The 18,998-nt window shown below is 32.1% G+C and overlaps 2 protein-coding genes across 2 annotated transcripts; both read left to right on the top strand.

Moving 5' to 3' along the window:
• Positions 1–2,032: 2,032 nt before the first annotated feature.
• Positions 2,033–2,782, top strand: LOC119605564 (vegetative cell wall protein gp1). The gene is made up of 2 exons (XM_037958756.1): positions 2,033–2,050; positions 2,121–2,782. Exons 1-2 carry the CDS (start codon positions 2,033–2,035, stop codon positions 2,745–2,747), a joined length of 645 nt encoding a protein of 214 aa, XP_037814684.1. The 3' UTR covers positions 2,748–2,782.
• Positions 2,783–11,445: 8,663 nt separating this feature from the next.
• LOC119605548 (classical arabinogalactan protein 4-like) lies at positions 11,446–13,743 on the top strand. Its single transcript, XM_037958736.1, has 2 exons — positions 11,446–11,463; positions 13,000–13,743. The coding sequence occupies exons 1-2, from the start codon at positions 11,446–11,448 to the stop codon at positions 13,741–13,743; spliced, it is 762 nt and encodes a 253-aa protein (XP_037814664.1).
• The last annotated feature ends 5,255 nt before the right edge of the window (positions 13,744–18,998 follow it).

The raw sequence follows: 18,998 nt of genomic DNA, 5'->3' as shown, positions 1-18,998 counted from the left end.
TTTTCATTGTTTAGGCCCTAGAGGCACTGGTTTAGCCAGAAAATGGACTTTTATGTTTTCTAGTATATAGTCTAGTCTATAGTCTAGTCTATAGTCTAGTCTATAGTCTAGTCTGTAGTCTAGTCTATAGTCTAGTCTATAGTCAAGTAAAGAGTGTAGTCTATAGTCTAGTCTATAGTCTAGTCTATAGTCTAGTCTATAGTCTAGTCTATAGTCTAGTCTATAGTCTAGTCTATAGTCTAGTCTATAGTCTAGTCTATAATCTAGTCTATAGTCTAGTCTATAGTCTAATATATAGTCTAGTCTATAATCTAGTCTATAGTCTAGTCTATAGTCTAGTATAGTCTAGTCTATAGTCTAGTCTATAGTCTAGTCTATAGTCTAGTCTATAGTCTAGTCTATAGTCTAGTCTAGTCTATAGTCTAGTCTATAGTCTAGTCTATAGTCTAGTCTATAGTCTAGTCTATAGTCTAGTCTATAGTCTAGTCTATAGTCTAGTCTATAGTCTAGTCTAGTCTATAGTCTAGTCTATAGTCTAGTCTATAGTCTAGTCTAGTCTAGTCTATAGTCTAGTCTATAGTCTAGTCTATAGTCTAGTCTATAGTCTAGTCTATAGTCTAGTCTATAGTCTAGTCTATAGTCTAGTCTATAGTCTAGTCTATAGTCTAGTCTATAGTCTAGTCTATAGTCTAGTCTATAGTCTAGTCTATAGTCTAGTCTATAGTCTAGTCTATAGTCTAGTCTATAGTCTAGTCTATAGTCTAGTCTATAGTCTAGTCTATAGTCTAGTCTATAGTCTAGTCTATAGTCTAGTCTATAGTCTAGTCTATAGTCTAGTCTATAGTCCAGTCTATAGTCTTCTCAATAGTCTATAGTCTAGTCTATAGTCTAGTCTATAGTCTAGTCTATAGTCTAGTCTATATTGTGTAGTTTGTTTTCTAGCCTATAGTCGATCAATTTTTACACATAAAACACATTTTTACAACAAAAATATTTTTGTTCAATTTTGTTACCCACTGCGATTGATTAATTAATTACATTGGTTTACTAACAAACTGAACTAATTAAGTGTCTGTTAACAGCATTGCCAACATAAACTAAGTAACTTAACTAATAAAATACACAATAACAGCAAACTATTTTTCAAATTAACGCAATTAAATTTATTTTTGTATCTGTTTGTCTATTTTAAAAAAAAATGTATTATATAATAAAAACGACAAAAATCAAATTACATAATTTAGTTGAGACCAAATACAAACATACTTGCGTACTTACTACAAGAAAAAAAAAAACAATAAATTGGAAACGTACTACAAAATTTAATTGGGTTATTAACCCAAAACACCATAATTGTAGAGCCACTACAAAAACAAAAAAAAAATAGAAAAACAACAACAACTGTAAAATTTATTGAAAATTTTCTATACAACTTGGCTAAGACTTAAACAATTCTTTGATTTTTGTTTTCGTTATTTTGTTTTATAATTTCTAGCGTTTTTGTAGGCCAAACGAATGCATTAGTCACGACTTATTTCACAGACATTTTGAACAAATTATAATCACGCACTCTGCCATGCGGCTTTTAATCATATATTTTCATAACAAATTTTACTTACTTAGTAGACAAAGTGGCTAAATAAATTGTGTGCGTTGGTTTGTTTGTTTGTTTCAAATAGTCAAAGAGTTGGTAACACACCCAAAAATTAGTGGAACCAAATATGGTGGGCCTATTATTGGGTGGGTGGCTTAAATGTTTTAAAGGAACTTTTGGTAGCGGTTAAGCAATAATCGTAAAGTAATATTTGTTTGAAAAATTATTAATAATTTTTAGGAAGCTTGCATATTACATGGGTGGGTGATTCAAATTGTATTAACAATCAAAACTTTGTTTTAAACAGGTGTTTTGAGTATAAATTGCAGTGCAATAATTAATAATTCATTAGTTTCACATCATTTGCATAGACAAAGAGTTGTCTGTCATACAAAAAATTTAATTTAAAGGGGATTTAAGTTTACAAAACTAAACAAGATGATGCATGTTAAAGTGGTAAGTTTTTTAATGTTTTTTCAATGAATACAATTATTATTAATTAACTTTTAAACAATTTCTCTTTTAGGCTTTTGCCTTGCTAGCTTTAGCTGTTGTATTGGCCCAGGCTAAACCTTCTCTTCCCTATGGTTTCCATGGAGTACCCGATCATTTGGATTTAGTGCCACCAGTATTACCACCAGCTCACTTCCATGCTGCTGGACCTTTGCTACCTCATCACCATCACGCTAAATTTTTACCACCCGCACATTTCCATGCTTCTCCTGTTCTACCAGCTCCTGCTCCTTTACTTCCAGCCCCAGCTCCCTTGTTGCCCGCTCCTGCACCTTTGTTGCCCGCTCCTGCTCCATTGCTACCAGCTCCCGCACCATTGTTGCCAGCTCCCACACATTTCCTCCCCGCCCCCGCTCATGTAGTCCCTGCTCCAGCTCCTTTGATTCACACTCATGTTGTACCTGCCCCCACTCCCATCCTTCCTCCGGTCTTTGAAGCCCTACCCTTCGTAGAACCCCTACCCAGCTATCGCGCTATTCCTGGACCTAAAACCACCACTCATCATGTGTCTGTTGGTTATGCTTTCCCCCAACCACGTTTAGCTAAACTACATGCCCATCATGTACATGCTGTGCCTCATGCTCATCTCCATGCTGCACCTTTGACATTGGCTCATCATCATCATCATACACTTTTCTAGAAATTTCACCTTTTCCTTTGCAAAAGGATTTCATTAGAATTAATACTTTATCCCAAATATTTATGTGTGTGTATTTATTAAAAATCATGTATTCTTCATACCAAAGTCTATGTAAATTGTATACCAAAGTTTTAATGTTATTTAGTTTTATAATTTAATTTAACAAATAATGTTAATATTTTTTGTTAAGAAAATTTTTAAATAAAAAAAAAATATTAAAAATTATAAAAAAAATGTTTTAGATAAAAACAAAACTTTATCTACTATACGCTAAAGGAGAGTATTTTACAATATAGTCTGGTCTATAGTCCAGTCTATAGTCTACTCTATAGTCTAGTCTACAGTCTAGTCTATAGTCTAGTCTATAGTCTATTGTATAGAATAGCCTATAAGCTAGTCTACAGTCTAGTCTATAGTCTAGTCTTTAGTCTAGTCTATAGTCTGGTCTATAGTCTTGTCTATAGTCTAGTCTATAGTCGAGTCATAGTCTAGTTTATATTCTAGTCTATAGTCTAGTTTATATTCTAGTCTATAGTCTAGTCTATTGTCTAGTCTATAGTCTAGTTTATAGTCTAGCTATAGTTTAGTCTAGTCTATAGCTAGTAGTCTGGTCTATAGTCTAACTAACTAACTAACTAACTAGTCTATTGTCTAGGCGAGTAGGCTGAGTGGGAGCGGCGAGTTCTATAGTGAGGCGGAGGCTGAGTCTAGGTAGGCGGGCTATAGGCTGAAACTAACTAACCGAAACGAACGAACGAACTAACGACACGAACGATACGAACTAACGAACGACGAACATAAGAACGAACGAACGAACGAACGAACGAACGAAGAACGAACGAACGAACGAACGAACGAACGAACGAACGAACGAACGAACGAAGAACGAACGAACGAACGAACGAACGAACGAACGAAACGAACGAAGAACGAACGAACGAACGAACGAACGAACGAACGAACGAACGAACGAAGAAACGAACGAACGAACGAAAGAACGAACAACGAACGAACGAACGAACGAACGAACGAAAACGAGAACGAACGAACAACGAACGAACGAACGAACGAACGAACGAACGAACGAACGAACGAACGAACGAACGAACGAACGAACGAACGAACGAACGAACGAACGAACGAACGAAACGAACGAAAACGAACAAACGAACGAACGAACGAACGAACGAACGAACGAACGAACGAACGAACGAACGAACGAACGAACGAAACGAAACGACAACGAACGAACGAACGAACGAACGAACGAACGAACGAACGAACGAACGAACGAACGAACAACGAACGAACGAACGAACGAACAACGAACGAACGAACGAACGAACGAACGAACGAACGAACGAACGAACGAACGAACGAACGAACGAAGAACGAACGAAACGAACGAACGAACGACAACGAACGAACGAAAACGAACGAACGAACGAACGAACGAACGAACGAACGAACGAACGAACGAACGAACGAACGAACGAACGAACAACGAACGAACGAAACGAACGAACGAACGAACGAAACGAACGAACGAACGAAACGAACGAACGAAAACGAACGAACGAAAACGAACGAACGAACGAACGAACGAACGAACGAACGAACGAACGAACGAAACGAACGAACGAAGAACGAACGAACAACGAACGAACGAACGAACGAACGAACGAACGAACGAACGAACGAACGAACGAAAACGAACGAACGAACGAACAACGAACGAACTAACTAACGAACTAACTAAAACGAACTAACTAACTAACTAACGAACGAACGAACGAACGAACTAACTAACTAACTAACTAACTAACTAAATATTAACTTTTCTTTTTCCATTAAACTCCCAATTTAACAAATAAAATCCTCACTATTATTTTCCATTTCCGCATTAAAATCCTAAATTTATCAATGAAATCCTTCTCTCTAACAAATCTCTCTCTTCACTGGCAACTCTGCCGTAGTAAGGAATTTATTTAGTTCTCACGCGGTTACCTCTAAATAAACACGTTAAAATTTGTCGTCCGTCTTTTAGTTTGTTTTAATTATAGTAAAAGTGTTCTAAATCTTATAAAATCCCTAAATATTTATCTCAACAAAGTAATCTAGTAAAAAATCTATTAAGAAGTGTAAATAAATTGTAATTTAGTGTTAAAATCAAATTATTATGAAAATCATTCAGTGAAAAAAAAGAAGTCTCAAAGTAAAAAAATAAGTGCGTCTGCACTTGTTCCTTTGTTGTTCTTGTAGTTACGGGTATTTGTTTAATATTGTTGTTGTGTTTTTTTCTATGCAAAAGCCCTTTACACAGAGATTGTGTCAGTGTGGGTTGAGCTTGTCGTGATTTGCATTAAAATTTGGTTAGTGTTGTTGTTTTTTTCTTCTTAAAAAAGAAGAGCATAAAAAAATAAAAAGAGTAAAATATTTACTAAAGCAGAGCATTAAGAAAAAGCATAAAGTAAAAGTAGAAATCGAAATATAAGAATAAAGAAAAAAGTGCAATGTTTATATTTTGACAACAAGTGTTTTGTTGTTTTTAGTGTAATGAAGTAGAGGCAGTAGAGTTGCCCATATTATAAATAAATAAGAAAAGGCATAAAGTAAAGATGTAAGAATAAAGAAAAAAGTGTAATCTTTATATTTTGTCAACAAGTGTTATTGTTGGTTTTATTGTAATGCTAAAGGGCAATAGAGTTGCCCATATTGTCAATAAAGTAAATTAAACGGGAAACGGTTCGGTCGTTAATCTTTTTTCTTTAAATTTGTTTAAAGATGTTAGCTAACACCTACAGAGGAAATTTTAAAGGTAAGTGAGGAAATTTTCAACTAATAATAGATTTTAAATTATGCATTTTTGGATTTTTTTTCTATTGAGTTCCTATTTTGTCGACTTACCCTACAAATATTGCTAATTATAAATTAATCGAGGAACATTTAACATCTTATTTTAACATTGCCAATTTTTGTTATTAGCCTCAGGTATGGAAAATTCAGTACTCAAGTACTTTTTCCGTAGGTACCTTTTTTTATCGAAAAATACCACGTCTAGTCTATGGTCTAGTCTATAGTCTAGTCTATAGTCTAGCCTATAGTCTAGTCTATAGTCTAGTCTATAGTCTAGTCTAGTAGTATAGTCTAGTCTATAGTCTAGTCTATAGTCTAGTCTATAGTCTAGTCTATAGTCTAGTCTATAGTCTAGTCTATAGTCTAGTCTATAGTCTAGTCTATAGTCTAGTCTATAGTCTAGTCTATAGTCTAGTCTATAGTCTAGTCTATAGTCTAGTCTATAGTCTAGTCTATAGTCTAGTCTATAGTCTAGTCTATAGTCTAGTCTATAGTCTAGTCTATAGTCTAGTCTATAGTCTATAGTCTAGTCTATAGTCTAGTCTATAGTCTAGTCTATAGTCTAGTCTATAGTCTAGTCTATAGTCTAGTATAGTCTAGTCTATAGTCTAGTCTATAGTCTAGTCTATAGTCTAGTCTATAGTCTAGTATAGTCTAGTCTATAGTCTAGTCTATAGTCTAGTTTATAGTTTAGTCTATAGTCTAGTCTATAGTCTAGTCTATAGTCTAGTCTATAGTCTAGTCTATAGTCTAGTCATAGTCTATAGTCTAGTCTATAGTCTAGTCTATAGTCTAGTCTATAGTCTAATCTATAGTCTAGTCTATAGTCTAGTCTATAGTCTAGTCTATAGTCTAGTCTATAGTCTAGTCTATAGTCTAGTCTATAGTCTAGTCTATAGTCTAGTCTATAGTCTAGTCTATAGTCTAGTCTATAGTCTAGTCTATAGTCTAGTCTATAGTCTAGTCTATAGTCTAGTCTATAGTCTAGTCTATAGTCTAGTCTATAGTCTAGTCTATAGTCTAGTCTATATAGTCTATAGTCTAGTATAGTCTAGTCTATAGTCTAGTCTATAGTCTAGTCTATAGTCTAGTCTATAGTCTAGTCTATAGTCTAGTCTATAGTCTAGTCTATAGTCTAGTCTATAGTCTAGTCTATAGTCTAGTCTATAGTCTAGTCTATAGTCTAGTCTATAGTCTAGTCTATAGTCTAGTCTATAGTCTAGTCTATAGTCTAGTCTATAGTCTAGTCTATAGTCTAGTCTATAGTCTAGTCTATAGTCTAGTCTATAGTCTAGTCTATAGTCTAGTCTATAGTCTAGTCTAGTCTATAGTCTAGTCTATAGTCTAGTCTATAGTCTAGTCTATAGTCTAGTCTATGGTCTAGTCTATAGTCTAGTCTATAGTCTAGTCTATAGTCTAGTCTATAGTCTAGTCTATAGTCTAGTCTATAGTCTAGTCTATAGTCCAGTCTATAGTCTAGTCTACAGTCTAGTCTATAGTCTAGTCTATAGTCTAGTCTATAGTCTAGCCTATAGTCCAGTCTATAGTCTAGTCTATAGTCTAGTCTATAGTCTAGTCTATAGTCTAGTCTATAGTCTAGCCTATAGTCTAGTCTATAGTCTAGTCTATAGTCTAGTCTATAGTTTAGTCTATAGTTTAGTCTATAGTCTAGTCTATAGTCTAGTCTATAGTCTAGTCTATAGTCTAGTCTATAATCTAGTCTATAGTCTAGTCTATGGTCTAGTCTATAGTCTAGTCTATAGTCTAGTCTACAGTCAAGTCTATAGTCTAGTCTATAGTCAAGTCTATAGTCTAGTCTATAGTCTAGTCTATAGTCTAGTCTATAGTCTAGTCTATAGTCTAGTCTATAGTCTAGTCTATAGTCTAGTCTATAGTCAAGTCTATAGTCTAGTCTATAGTCTAGTCTATAGTCTAGTCTATAGTCTAGTCTATGTCTATAGTCTAGTCTATAGTCTAGTCTATAGTCTAGTCTATAGGTCTAGTCTATAGTCTAGTCTATAGTCTAGTCTATAGTCTGTCTATAGTATCTATAGTCTAGTCTATAGTCTAGTCTATAGTCTAGTCTATAGTCTAGTCTCTAGTCTAGTCTATAGTCTAGTCTATAGTCTAGTCTATAGTCTAGTCTATAGTCAAGTCTATAGTCTGTCTATAGTCTAATCTATAGTCTAGTCTATAATCCAGTCTATAGTTAGTCTAAGTCTAGTTATAGTCAAGTCTATAGTCTAGTCTATAGTCTAGTCTATAACCTAGTCTATAGCCTAGTCTATAGTCTAGTATATAGTCTAGTCTATAGTCTAGTCTATAGTTAGTCTATAGTCTAGCTATAGTCTAGTCTATAGTCTAGTCTATAGTCTAGTCTATAGTCTAGTCTATAGTTCTAGTCAACAAAAATCTAATGAAAGGAAAAATCTAGTCTATAGTCTAGTCAACAAAAATCTAATAAAACGAGCAGTCCAAAATAACCAAATATAGGAGCTCCTTGTTTAATACTATAAAATTATCTACTTGCCAAAAGACTTGACTTCCGGCTATGATTCTAGTTTAAATAACAACATCTAGATTCTGTTTAGAAAATCAATATATTATTAATTTATATACATTACATGTCTGATTAGTGCCAAACCAGAAACGCAGCCTATTCTTATTGCTTAATAGTTAATTTATTATGTTACAAAATATTGAATTTTTTGCACTATTTTAATTGCAGTCAAATATTTACGTAATAAATTTAAAGTGGTATTTTTAATGTCTAATTAATTTTGCAATTTTAAAGAAAATATGAAAAATATGTATTTAAGTAGTTAATTTAGAATTAAGTTATTAGGTAAAATTTAAGACTACTATAATACCATTTCAACAATTTTACCACTATCAACCTGCTGAGATAAGCACCCTATAAGAAATATTATGTTATGTAATTTGGTGATCTAGTGAAACGTCAGTAACACTGGTAATTTTTTTATTAAAATTTAATAACTCAAAAATAATTTTTTTCCTTAAAAGAAGAGTATGAGACGACTAAAGACTAGCAAGCAGACAGTTCTAGTCTATCAGTTTAAGTGTTACGAGTTCAAGACTTGTTGCTTGTTACTAGTAAAGCGACAAGCAATGCAGGGCATCTAAAATATCTCCTTATCCTTTATTTTTTAGCGCATTTTTATAGCTTCCAAAAAAACTATAAAGTAAAAAAATAGTTGATAACATATAAACCACATACCGATTACACGCAATGTTTTAAACAAAAATAAAAGTGCTTCATACACACAATTTAATTTACACTTAAGTCGCTATTTAAAAATTAAAAAAAAAAAAATAGTTAAAAATTCAAAACATGTCCTAAAACATGCATAAAATTACCGCAGCAGTATTTAGTCATTTACCAACCATCGTATATCGCCTCCATAAAGCGACAACCAGAAAAATGCATTTCAAATTATAATAAAAACAAAACCAACATCAAAAGTAACAGCAACACAGTTACGTTTTGTAAATGAGTAAATAAAACTAAATTAAGAAACTTTTAATATTACGACTTTTAGAGGGGGAATAGTGAGGGTTAAGGGGAATTGGAAGATACTCTACTTTAGACGATTAAATGGCTCAACTCTTTCTACTGAGATTTCAGTTGAATTCATTGAAAAATATTCTATACAAAACTTTACATTGATTGCGATTAAAACTTTCTATAAGAAACTTTACATCAAATTCAATGAAAATTTTCGATTTCAATGAAAAATTTCTAAAGAAAGTTTACATCAATTGAGATGAAACTTTACATCGATTGCGATGAAAATGTTTTTTGAGCAATTTTACATCGATTTCAAAGCAAATCAGCATCGATACCGATGAGAATTTTCTATGAGCAACTATACATCGATTTAGATGGAAAATGTTCATCGAAATTGATGAAAAATTGTCCATAATGAAACTTTTCATCGATTTCGATGAACAATTTTCTATAAGAAACTTTTCCATCGATTTTGATAAACATTTTCTATAAAGAAATTTGTATATTGATTTTGATTTCGAAATTTTCTATACCGAAATTTTTCCATCGATTTCGTTTTCGAAATTTTCTATATAGAAACATTACCATCGATTTTGATTAAACAATTTCATAAAAAAACTTTCTATAAAAAAAGTATTCCATCGATGTCGACATTTTTCCATCGATTTCGTTTTCGAAATTTTCTATATAGAAACATTACCATCGATTTCGATTAAACAATTTCATAAAAAAATTTTCTATAACAAAAGTATTCCATCGATATCGAAGAAAAACTTTCTTCAACGAAACTATTCCATCGGTTTCAATGAAAATTTTTCTACAAAGCAACTTTTCCATCAAAATCGATGAAAAGTTTTCGATGAAAGTTTTTAATAAGAAAAATTTTTTATAAAGAAACTTTTCTACCGATTTTGATATCGATGAAAAACTTTCTATAACGAAAACATTCCATCGATTTCTATGAAAAATTATATATAACGAAACTTTTCCATCGATTTCGATGAAACATTTTCTATAAAGAAACTTTTCCAACGATTTCTATTTCGAAATATTCTATACAGAAACTTTCGATAAATATCTTCTATAAAAAAATTTTTCTTCGAAATCGATAAAAAAAATTCTGTGAAGAAACTTTTTTATCAATTTTAAGGAAAAATTTTCTGTAAAGGAACCTTTCCATCGATTTCAATAAACTATTTTTTATAAATAAACTTTTCCATCGATTTCGATTACGAAATTTTTTTATAAAGAAAGTTTTTCATCGATTTTGATAAAAATTTTCTATAAAGAAATTTCGGTTTCAAAATTTTTTTCCAAGGATTTCGATGAAAAATTTACTATAAAGAAACCTTTGTATCAATTTTGATGAACATTTTTCTATAAAGAAAGTTTTCTATCGATTTCGAAATTTTTTTTAAAGAAACTTTTCCGTCGATTTCGAAATATTCTATAAAGAAGTTTTTCCATCGATTTCGATGAAAATATTTCTATAAAGAAACTTTTCCATCGTTTTCAATGAAACATTTTCTACAAAAAACTTTTTATCGATTTCGATTTCGAAATTTTCTATACAGAAACTTTTACATCGATTTCGAAAAAGTTTTCTATAAAAAAATTTTTCCATCGATTTCGAAATTTTCTAAAAGAAACTTCCCTTTAAACATTCTATGAAATCAACCATAACTTATTTTTCTGTGTAGCTCCCAGCTGAAAAGAAAAGTGAACAAATTAAATGTTTTACTTTTATTTAAATTCAGTAATCGCTACCAAAAATAGTAACAGACCAAAAAAATAACACCCAATGTGTGTGTTTTATTTATTATTATGAAATTTTTATTTTTCAGTTAATGCATTAAACCAACAACAGAAAGCATATAATTTTTGTATGCACAATGTTTATAAATGCAGGTTTTAAAATTTTTGCAATTGTCTTCAAAAAAAAAAAAGTGGTAAATAATAGACTGATTGAAAGCAGGAAAGTATTACATTATTTAACCTCTTTTAAGACATTTTAATATAGGTGACTGTCAATTTTTTATTTGTTACTTTTTTTTTGCCAACGTTAAAGACCTTTAAAGATTTTGACCAAAAATTAAAACAAAAAATCAATTGTTATGCAAAGAAAGTACAAATTGAAGTGAATTTTTAGTTTTAGTATTTGTTTTTATTATGGGTATTTAGTTCGGAAATTTTGGTATGATTATAAAATGCAATTGAGGTGATAGTTTGGTCATCATAACTTGTTTTGTTTTCTTACTAAACACATCCCTTTAACAGTTACTTTTATTTCCCTATTTTACTAATCCTAAAAAAATGGCTGCTAAATTTGTGGTAAGTTTCTTGCAGCAGTTTTATACACAAAATTTTCCGTAGAACTGTTATACACAAAATTTTCTATAAATAAAACTGTTATTCGCAACAATTTCTATTAAAAATTGTGTTACAAACTAAATTTTCTATAGAAAATAGTGTTATACACAAAGTTTTTTAAAGATAACAGTGTTATACACAATGTTTTCTATAGAAAATAGTGTTATACACAAAATTTTATATAGATGAAAGTGTTATACACTAAATTTTTTATAGAGAATTTTATAAAGAAAGAGTTGTTATACACAAATTTTTTTTATAGAAAACAGTGTTATACACAGCGTTGTACACAAGATTTTCTATAGAAAATATTGTTATACAGAAAATTTTCTATAGAAAATACTGTTATACACAAAATTTTCTATAGAAAATACTGTTATACACAAAATTTTCTATAGAAAATACTGTTATACGCAAAATTATCTATAGAAAATACAGTTATACACAAAATTTTCTATAGAAAATACTGTTATACACAACATTTTCTATAGAAAATACTGTTATACACAAAATTTTCTATAGAAAATACTGTTATACAGAACATTTTCTATAGAAAATACTGTTATACACAAAATTTTCCATAGAAAATACTGTTATACACAAAATTTTCTATAGAAAATACTGTTATACACAAAATTTTCTATAGAAAATACTGTTATACACAAAATTTTCTATAGAAAATACTGCTATACACAAAATTTTCTATAGAAAATACTGTTATACGCAAAATTTTCTATAGAAAATTGATATACACAAAATGTTCTATGGAAAATACTGTTATACACAAAATGTTCTATGGAAAATACTGTTATACACAAAATGTTCTATGGAAAATACTGTTATACACAAAACCTTCTATAGAAAATACTGTTATACACAAAACCTTCTATAGAAAATACTGTTATATACAAAATTTTCTATAGAAAATACTGTTATACACAAAATTTTCTATAGAAAATATTGTTATACACAAAATTTTCTATAGAAAATACTGTTATACACAAAATTTTCTATAGAAGATACTGTTATACGCAAAATTTTCTATAGAAAATACTGCTATACAGAAAATACTGTTATATGCAAAATTTTCTATAGAAAATTGATATACACAAAATGTTCTATGGAAAATACTGTTATACACAAAATGTTCTATGGAAAATACTGTTATACGCAAAATACTGTTATACGCAAAATTTTCTATAGAAAATACTGTTATACACAAAATTTTCTATAGAAAATACTGTTATACACAAACATTTTTGTAGAAAATACTGTTATACACAAACATTTTTGTCAAAAATTTCCATTGAAAATATTGTTATACACAAAATTTCTATGAAAAATACTGCTATACATAAAATTTTCTATAGAAAATACTGTTATACACCAAATTTTCTGTAAAAAAATCGTTTTACATAACATTTTCTATGGAAAATAAGTTTCTGTATTGGAAATAATTAAACTTCTAAATCCAAATCTCTCAAATTGTCTGTTTAGATCTTTGCTGTTCTTGCCTTGTTCGCTACACAAGCTCGTGCTGGTGGTTATTCTACCTTTGCCTCTACCTTTAATGCTCATACCATCAATCATGCTGTAGCCTATCCTGCTGGCGCTGCTAAAGTAGCTGTTCCCGCTGTTGCCGCCACCCCAGCTGCAGTTGCTGCTCCTATACCAGCTGTACCTCCTACCCCAGCTGCTGCTCCCACTCCTGCCGCTGCCCCCACTCCAGCCTCTGCTCCTCAAGCTCCCGGTACAAATCCTGCTGGTCAAGCACCTGCCCCTACTACTGCCGCACCAGCTCAAGTTCCTTTTGCTGCTGGTAATCAAGTAGGATTTGCCACACCCTTTGGTTTCGCTGCTCCTGGGAAATTAGATTTCCCAGCCGCTCCAGTAGGTTTTGCTGCTGGCCCTGCTTATGCTGCCTATGCTCCTACTTATGGTGCTACCCCTGCTTACGCCGCTCCTGCCTATAGCCCAGCTTATGCTGCTGCTCCTGCTTATGCCGCAGCTGCCTATGGACCAGCTTATGCTGCTGGTCCTGCTTATGCCTCCGCTCCTGCTTTTGCTCCCGGTTCTGTAGCTTTTGCTGCCCCTGGTAAAGTTGGTTTTGCTCCCTCCTCAGTAGCTTTTGCTTCGGCTGTCCCTGCTCCCGCCCCTGTTAATTTTGCTGCAGCCCCCTCCAAAGTAGCTTTCACTGGTCCAGCTACCTTTGCTGCCGCCCCCTCTTATGCTGCCTGGTAAACACTTAATTAATTAAGTTGTTTTTTTAAGCCAATTAGCTATGCACTTCCAAGCCATTTAATTTATTTCACTTTTTTTCAAAATTCCCACTTTCATTTTTAGTTTTAAGTATCTCCCCTCCCACAAAAAGTAACTGTTAATAAAATTATTACCAATTATTTATTAATATAAAACTTCAACAAGTGTTGTTTTTTTTTCTGAAGCAAACAAATCGAAACCAGTTGGTCAATTTGTTTACCATTATTTCAAGTTCAAGTTTAAATAATTTGCATGTGACTGCATTTGTTTAAAGTTTTTTGTGTGTTTTTTTTTTTTTTTTTTTGTCTCCAAAGCCGATCTCTGTCTGGTCATTAGATTTTTATGTCAATACTGCACACGTTACAGCAACTGAAAAAAAGCGAACAAATAAAAACTAAAGGTGTTTGACATTTTTATCAGTTTGACACAAATTTACCATAAATCCGCTTTTGATAATATTATTAATAACATTAACTTATAAATTATGTTAGTTTTTTTCCAACAATCATTTTGATTGACTTTTTGTCGTTATGATTAGAAAATATTGCAAATTTTTTTATTAATGAATTCTATTCATAAATAAATTTTTAAAACTATTAATGTTAATTTTATGTTGGGCCGATTTAATCTTTTGTGTATTTCTTGTGATTTAGTTAAACTTTGATATTAATAAATTTAGGTTTAAAATTATGTTTGCAAATTTTATATGGTAGCAATATTTATTGCAGTTCCGTATAATCACAGCTTAAGTGACAAAGTTATTAAGTCCAATTTATTTATGAGAAATATATTTAACCAAATTTCTTATAGAAATTTTTCATTGAAATCGATGGTAAAGTTTCTTTATAGAACATTTTTCATCGCAAGTGATAGGAAGTTTCTTTATGGAAATGATGAAAAATGATCATCGAACTTGACGGAAAAGTTTCTTTAAAGAAAATTTTTCATCGAAATCGATGGTAAAGTTTCTTTATAGAAAAATTTTCATCGAAATCTTATAGAAAATTGTTCGATGTAAAAGTTTCTTTATATAAGGTTAGGATAGGTTGATAGGAGGATGTATAGTACATCAAAGCCGAAGAAATACACCTAGGCCACTATCGGGACTGTTGTGCGCTTCTTTTCGTGAAAAAAATCCTAAGAATTTTCCAATCAGTGTTAGTCAGGAATGTTATTTCCGGAATAACAACATTTCCAAGATACTTGGATCTAACTTCGACGAATGCCTGACAGTGGTAATGAAAGTGCTCCAGTGATTCACTTTCCTCTCCACATGCTCTACATTCGTCTGAATCCGCCCAGCCAATTTTATATAGATGTGCTCGTACCATCATACTTACTTCAGACTTTGAGGAGATTTCTCGTCTTGTTCTCATCAGGGTCGTGCCATAGGATTTTTGTGGTTCTACCCACCGTTTCATTATCCCAAGAGGCCTTATGGCATTCTCTCATCCATATTTTTAATTCAGCTTATGTTGCGTCTAATGGTTTTGTGTTTGTCAGGTTAACTACCTCGAGGTCCCTTTCCTTTAAAGCTATTACATTTGCCCTTTCGTTGCCGACTACTCCCGAGTGGCCTGGTACCCATATGATGCAAACCTTACCTGTGGGAGAATATTCAGTTAAAGCTTTCTCACAATCCAATACGGTCTTAGATTTAATTCTATCACTTGATATCTTCCTAATTGCCTTCTGGCTGTCGGCAAATATATTAAGGCCTGTGGGCGCCATATTTATTATAATCCAAAATAACATTCCGTTATTGCTCAGACTTCTGCCTGGAAGCTTGTGCTATGATTAGGTAAACGGTGGTTTATTTCTGGGTCTTCAATATAGAACCCCACTTTATCCCCCCATTTGAAGCCTTCCGTGTAACAATGGATTCCTACTGGTATTTGCTGTAGTTTTCCGCTCATTTTGAGGAGATTTCTGGTCTTGTTCTCATCAGGGTCGTCCCATAGGATCTTTGTGGTTCTACTCACCATTTCATTATTCCAAGAGGCCTTATGGGATTCTTTCATCCATATTTTTAATTCAGATTTTGTTGCGTCGAATGGTTTTGCGTTTGCCAGGTTAACTACCTCGAGCTCCCTTCCCTTTAAAGATATTACATTCGCACTTTCGTTGCCGACTACTCCCGAGTGGCCTGGTACCCATATGATGTAAATCCTACCTCTGGGAGAGTATTCAGTTAAAGATTTCTTACAATCCAATACATTCTTAGATTTAATTCTATCACTTGATATCGCCCTAATTGCCTACTGGCTGTCGTTATATATATATTAAGCCCTGTGGGCGCCATATTTATTCTAATCCAATTTACACATTCCGTTATTGCTCGGGCTTCTGCCTGGAAGCTTATGTTATGATTAGGTAAACGGTGTCATATTTCTGGTTTTGGGTCTTCAATATAGAACCCAGGCCCACTTTATCCATTAATTTAGAGCCATCCGTGTAACAAGGGATTCTTACTGATATTTGCTCTAGTATTCCGCTTCTGGGATTAGCGTTTCAAAGTTTCCGACATATTCTTTGTCTGGTATGTGATGAGGCACATCCGATGATTGTGTATAACCTTCTAATGTGTCCAGTATACATTGATGATGTGTTCCATAACCGCTTTTGGCCAGTTCGTCAAAGCTCTGGAATATCTAGCAACGTTTCTAGAGCTTTGGTTGAAATAGTACACATGGCAGCACTTATACCCAAGAAGCATGTACGCTGAACTCCCTGTAGTAGTTTGATATTACACTTTTTGTCCAAAGCGGTCCACCAGATTATTGTCATAGTAGGACTAAGTCCCCATTTCATGCCTAAAGTTCTCCTACATATCGTCCAACAGCGATGTGCCTTGTTGATCCTATCCACTATGTGGTGACTCCATTTAAATTTCCGGTCGAGGATTACACCTAAGTACTTAACTTTGTAGACATTTTTCTTGTGAAAATACATATTTCCGTCTTCGCCGGGTCAACATTGAGGCTTCTCGGTTGAGCCCAGCTCAAGACCGTATTCAGAGCCTCCTCAGCTTTTCTACACAAGTAATTTTGATGGAAATCGATGTAAAAGTTTTTTTATAGAAAAATGTTCTTATTAACAACATCCATAGCAATCGATGAAAAGTTTATTATTTAAAACTTTGAAAACTTTAATCGAGAACGATGTAAAGTTTCCTTTTGAAAACTTAAATCGAATTCTATGAAAACTTTCTTATCGCTTTTATCAAAATCGATGAAAAGTTTCTTTCAAAAACTTTCTTCGAATTCGATGTAAGGTTCCTCATTGAATATTTTCATCAAACTTGATGTAAGGTTTCTTATTAAAAACTTTCATCGAAGTCAATGTAAGAAACCTTGAAAGCTTTCTTCGAATTTAATGTAAGGTTCCACAATGAGTATTTTCGATGTAAGTTTTCTTATTGAAAACATTTAGCAATTGATATAAAGGCAGAATTCTGAATGTAATTGTTTTAAAAGAATAAACATTTTCGACCAGTCCCCTATAAACTTCCATATGTGAAAATGTGCTAAAATCTGACATAAATGTTGCAGCAATAGAAATCCATTAATGTCAAACGTCTTTAAACATAAATAAAAATAATTGCGTATGTAAATCAAAATAGTTTTTTTCCACCTTTTTTTTTTTTGTAATATATAAATAAAAAACCGCAGAAAAAACTTAAATGTAAATGCCGTTTGCTGGCAAATGGATTAAAAATATCCGACATAATCTATTGAATTGAAAAGAAAAACCACTATTTATACATTTATTTATATTAAACTAAATTTTAAAAAGCAAAAAACAAAAACAAAAAAACTAAATATTAAACAACTAATATATATTTTATCATATACATATTAAGTATGAAGCCTTTCTATAACTGGATTATTATAGCCAGTAAATGGGCGAAGAAACACACGCTCTGGACCGATTACACAATAAAAGACAGAAAATGTAATAGACTCATGACATGTTTACTTGCCACTTTAAAGCCGAAAAAACACTTTACCACAACTTATATGTATGTATTTCCAATAAAGTTGTAGTTTTGGTGGTATTGGTTTTGGGGCAAATATGATCAGACCACACCAGCCTCAATACCAGCATACACCCAATATATTGTAAAAATCAAACGTATTGTGTGACTTGGTAACAACTGAGAGATGAAAAACTCTTTGTAGAGATATAGGGGGATGGCAAATGTGTTTTGTAGCTAAGTCCATCCTTAAAAGGCCACATGGAATAATAATTTTGCAAACGTTTACGTTACCATTTTGCTTGAAATATGAAAAACTGCAACACAAACACAGCAAATTCATTGAAATTAAATTAAATCACCATCATCAGTTTTTGAACTGGTGTGTGTGTGTGTGTTGGTCACTTTTAAAATGTTCGCATACGAAATACTATTTCAGTTGTTTCGATTTTGTATCGATTGTAAATCATTTGATTTAGTTGTTTTGTTGTTGTTGCTGTTGTTGTTTCGTGCTTCAATTGTCTAGTTAAACCACTAACCTAATCCATTTTATGACTGGCTTCAACTTGTTCCATGATACATTGGCCTTTTTGATAATGCGACAACGATATGATGGCAGCTGTTGCCTGTGACAATATGCCTGTTTTTCTTGTTGTTGTTGTGTGTATGATGTAAAAATGTGTTTTCATTGTGTATTAAATAATCGTTTGATTTTGTTTTATATTTTTTTTTTATTTGTAAAAATATCTTGTTATAATTAACTCTATTTCCACACATTTTCTTAAAGTGGTTCCTCTAGTTTTTCCTCATTTTGCTTTTATGTCGGACGCTTTTCCTATTTGGTTTTTTGTTTCTATTTTTTTGTTGTTGGTTTATTATAGTACACCTACATGTTTTAGGATGATGTTGGTGATTTGTCGTAATTTAGGGATTTTGTTTGGAAAAAATAGATATAAAATCTAGTTTGGAAAAAAACATTTTATAGAAAATCCAGGTTGGGTCACAACTTTCTCTAATAAGTCTAATTTGGGAAAGAATGCTTTGGAAAATGATATTTGGAACAAATTTTTTTTTAGAACAACATCTCGTATAGTAAATCTTAGTTAGGACAACATTTTTTATAAAAAATATTCATTAACTTTCTATAGAAAGTCTAGTTTGGGACAAAATTTGCATAAAAAAATACAGATTGGCACAAATTTTTCTATAGAACATCTTTTTTAGAACAAAATTATTCATAGAAAATCTTTTTTGGGACAAA

The sequence above is a fragment of the Lucilia sericata genome, unplaced genomic scaffold, assembly GCF_015586225.1.
Source record: "Lucilia sericata isolate MDLA Ls3-8-SP2 unplaced genomic scaffold, ASM1558622v1 Contig000496F_arrow, whole genome shotgun sequence".
Lineage (NCBI taxonomy): Eukaryota > Metazoa > Arthropoda > Insecta > Diptera > Calliphoridae > Lucilia > Lucilia sericata.
The sequence above is the reverse complement of the archived record's forward strand: the minus strand, read 5'-3'. Positions and strand labels throughout refer to the sequence as shown.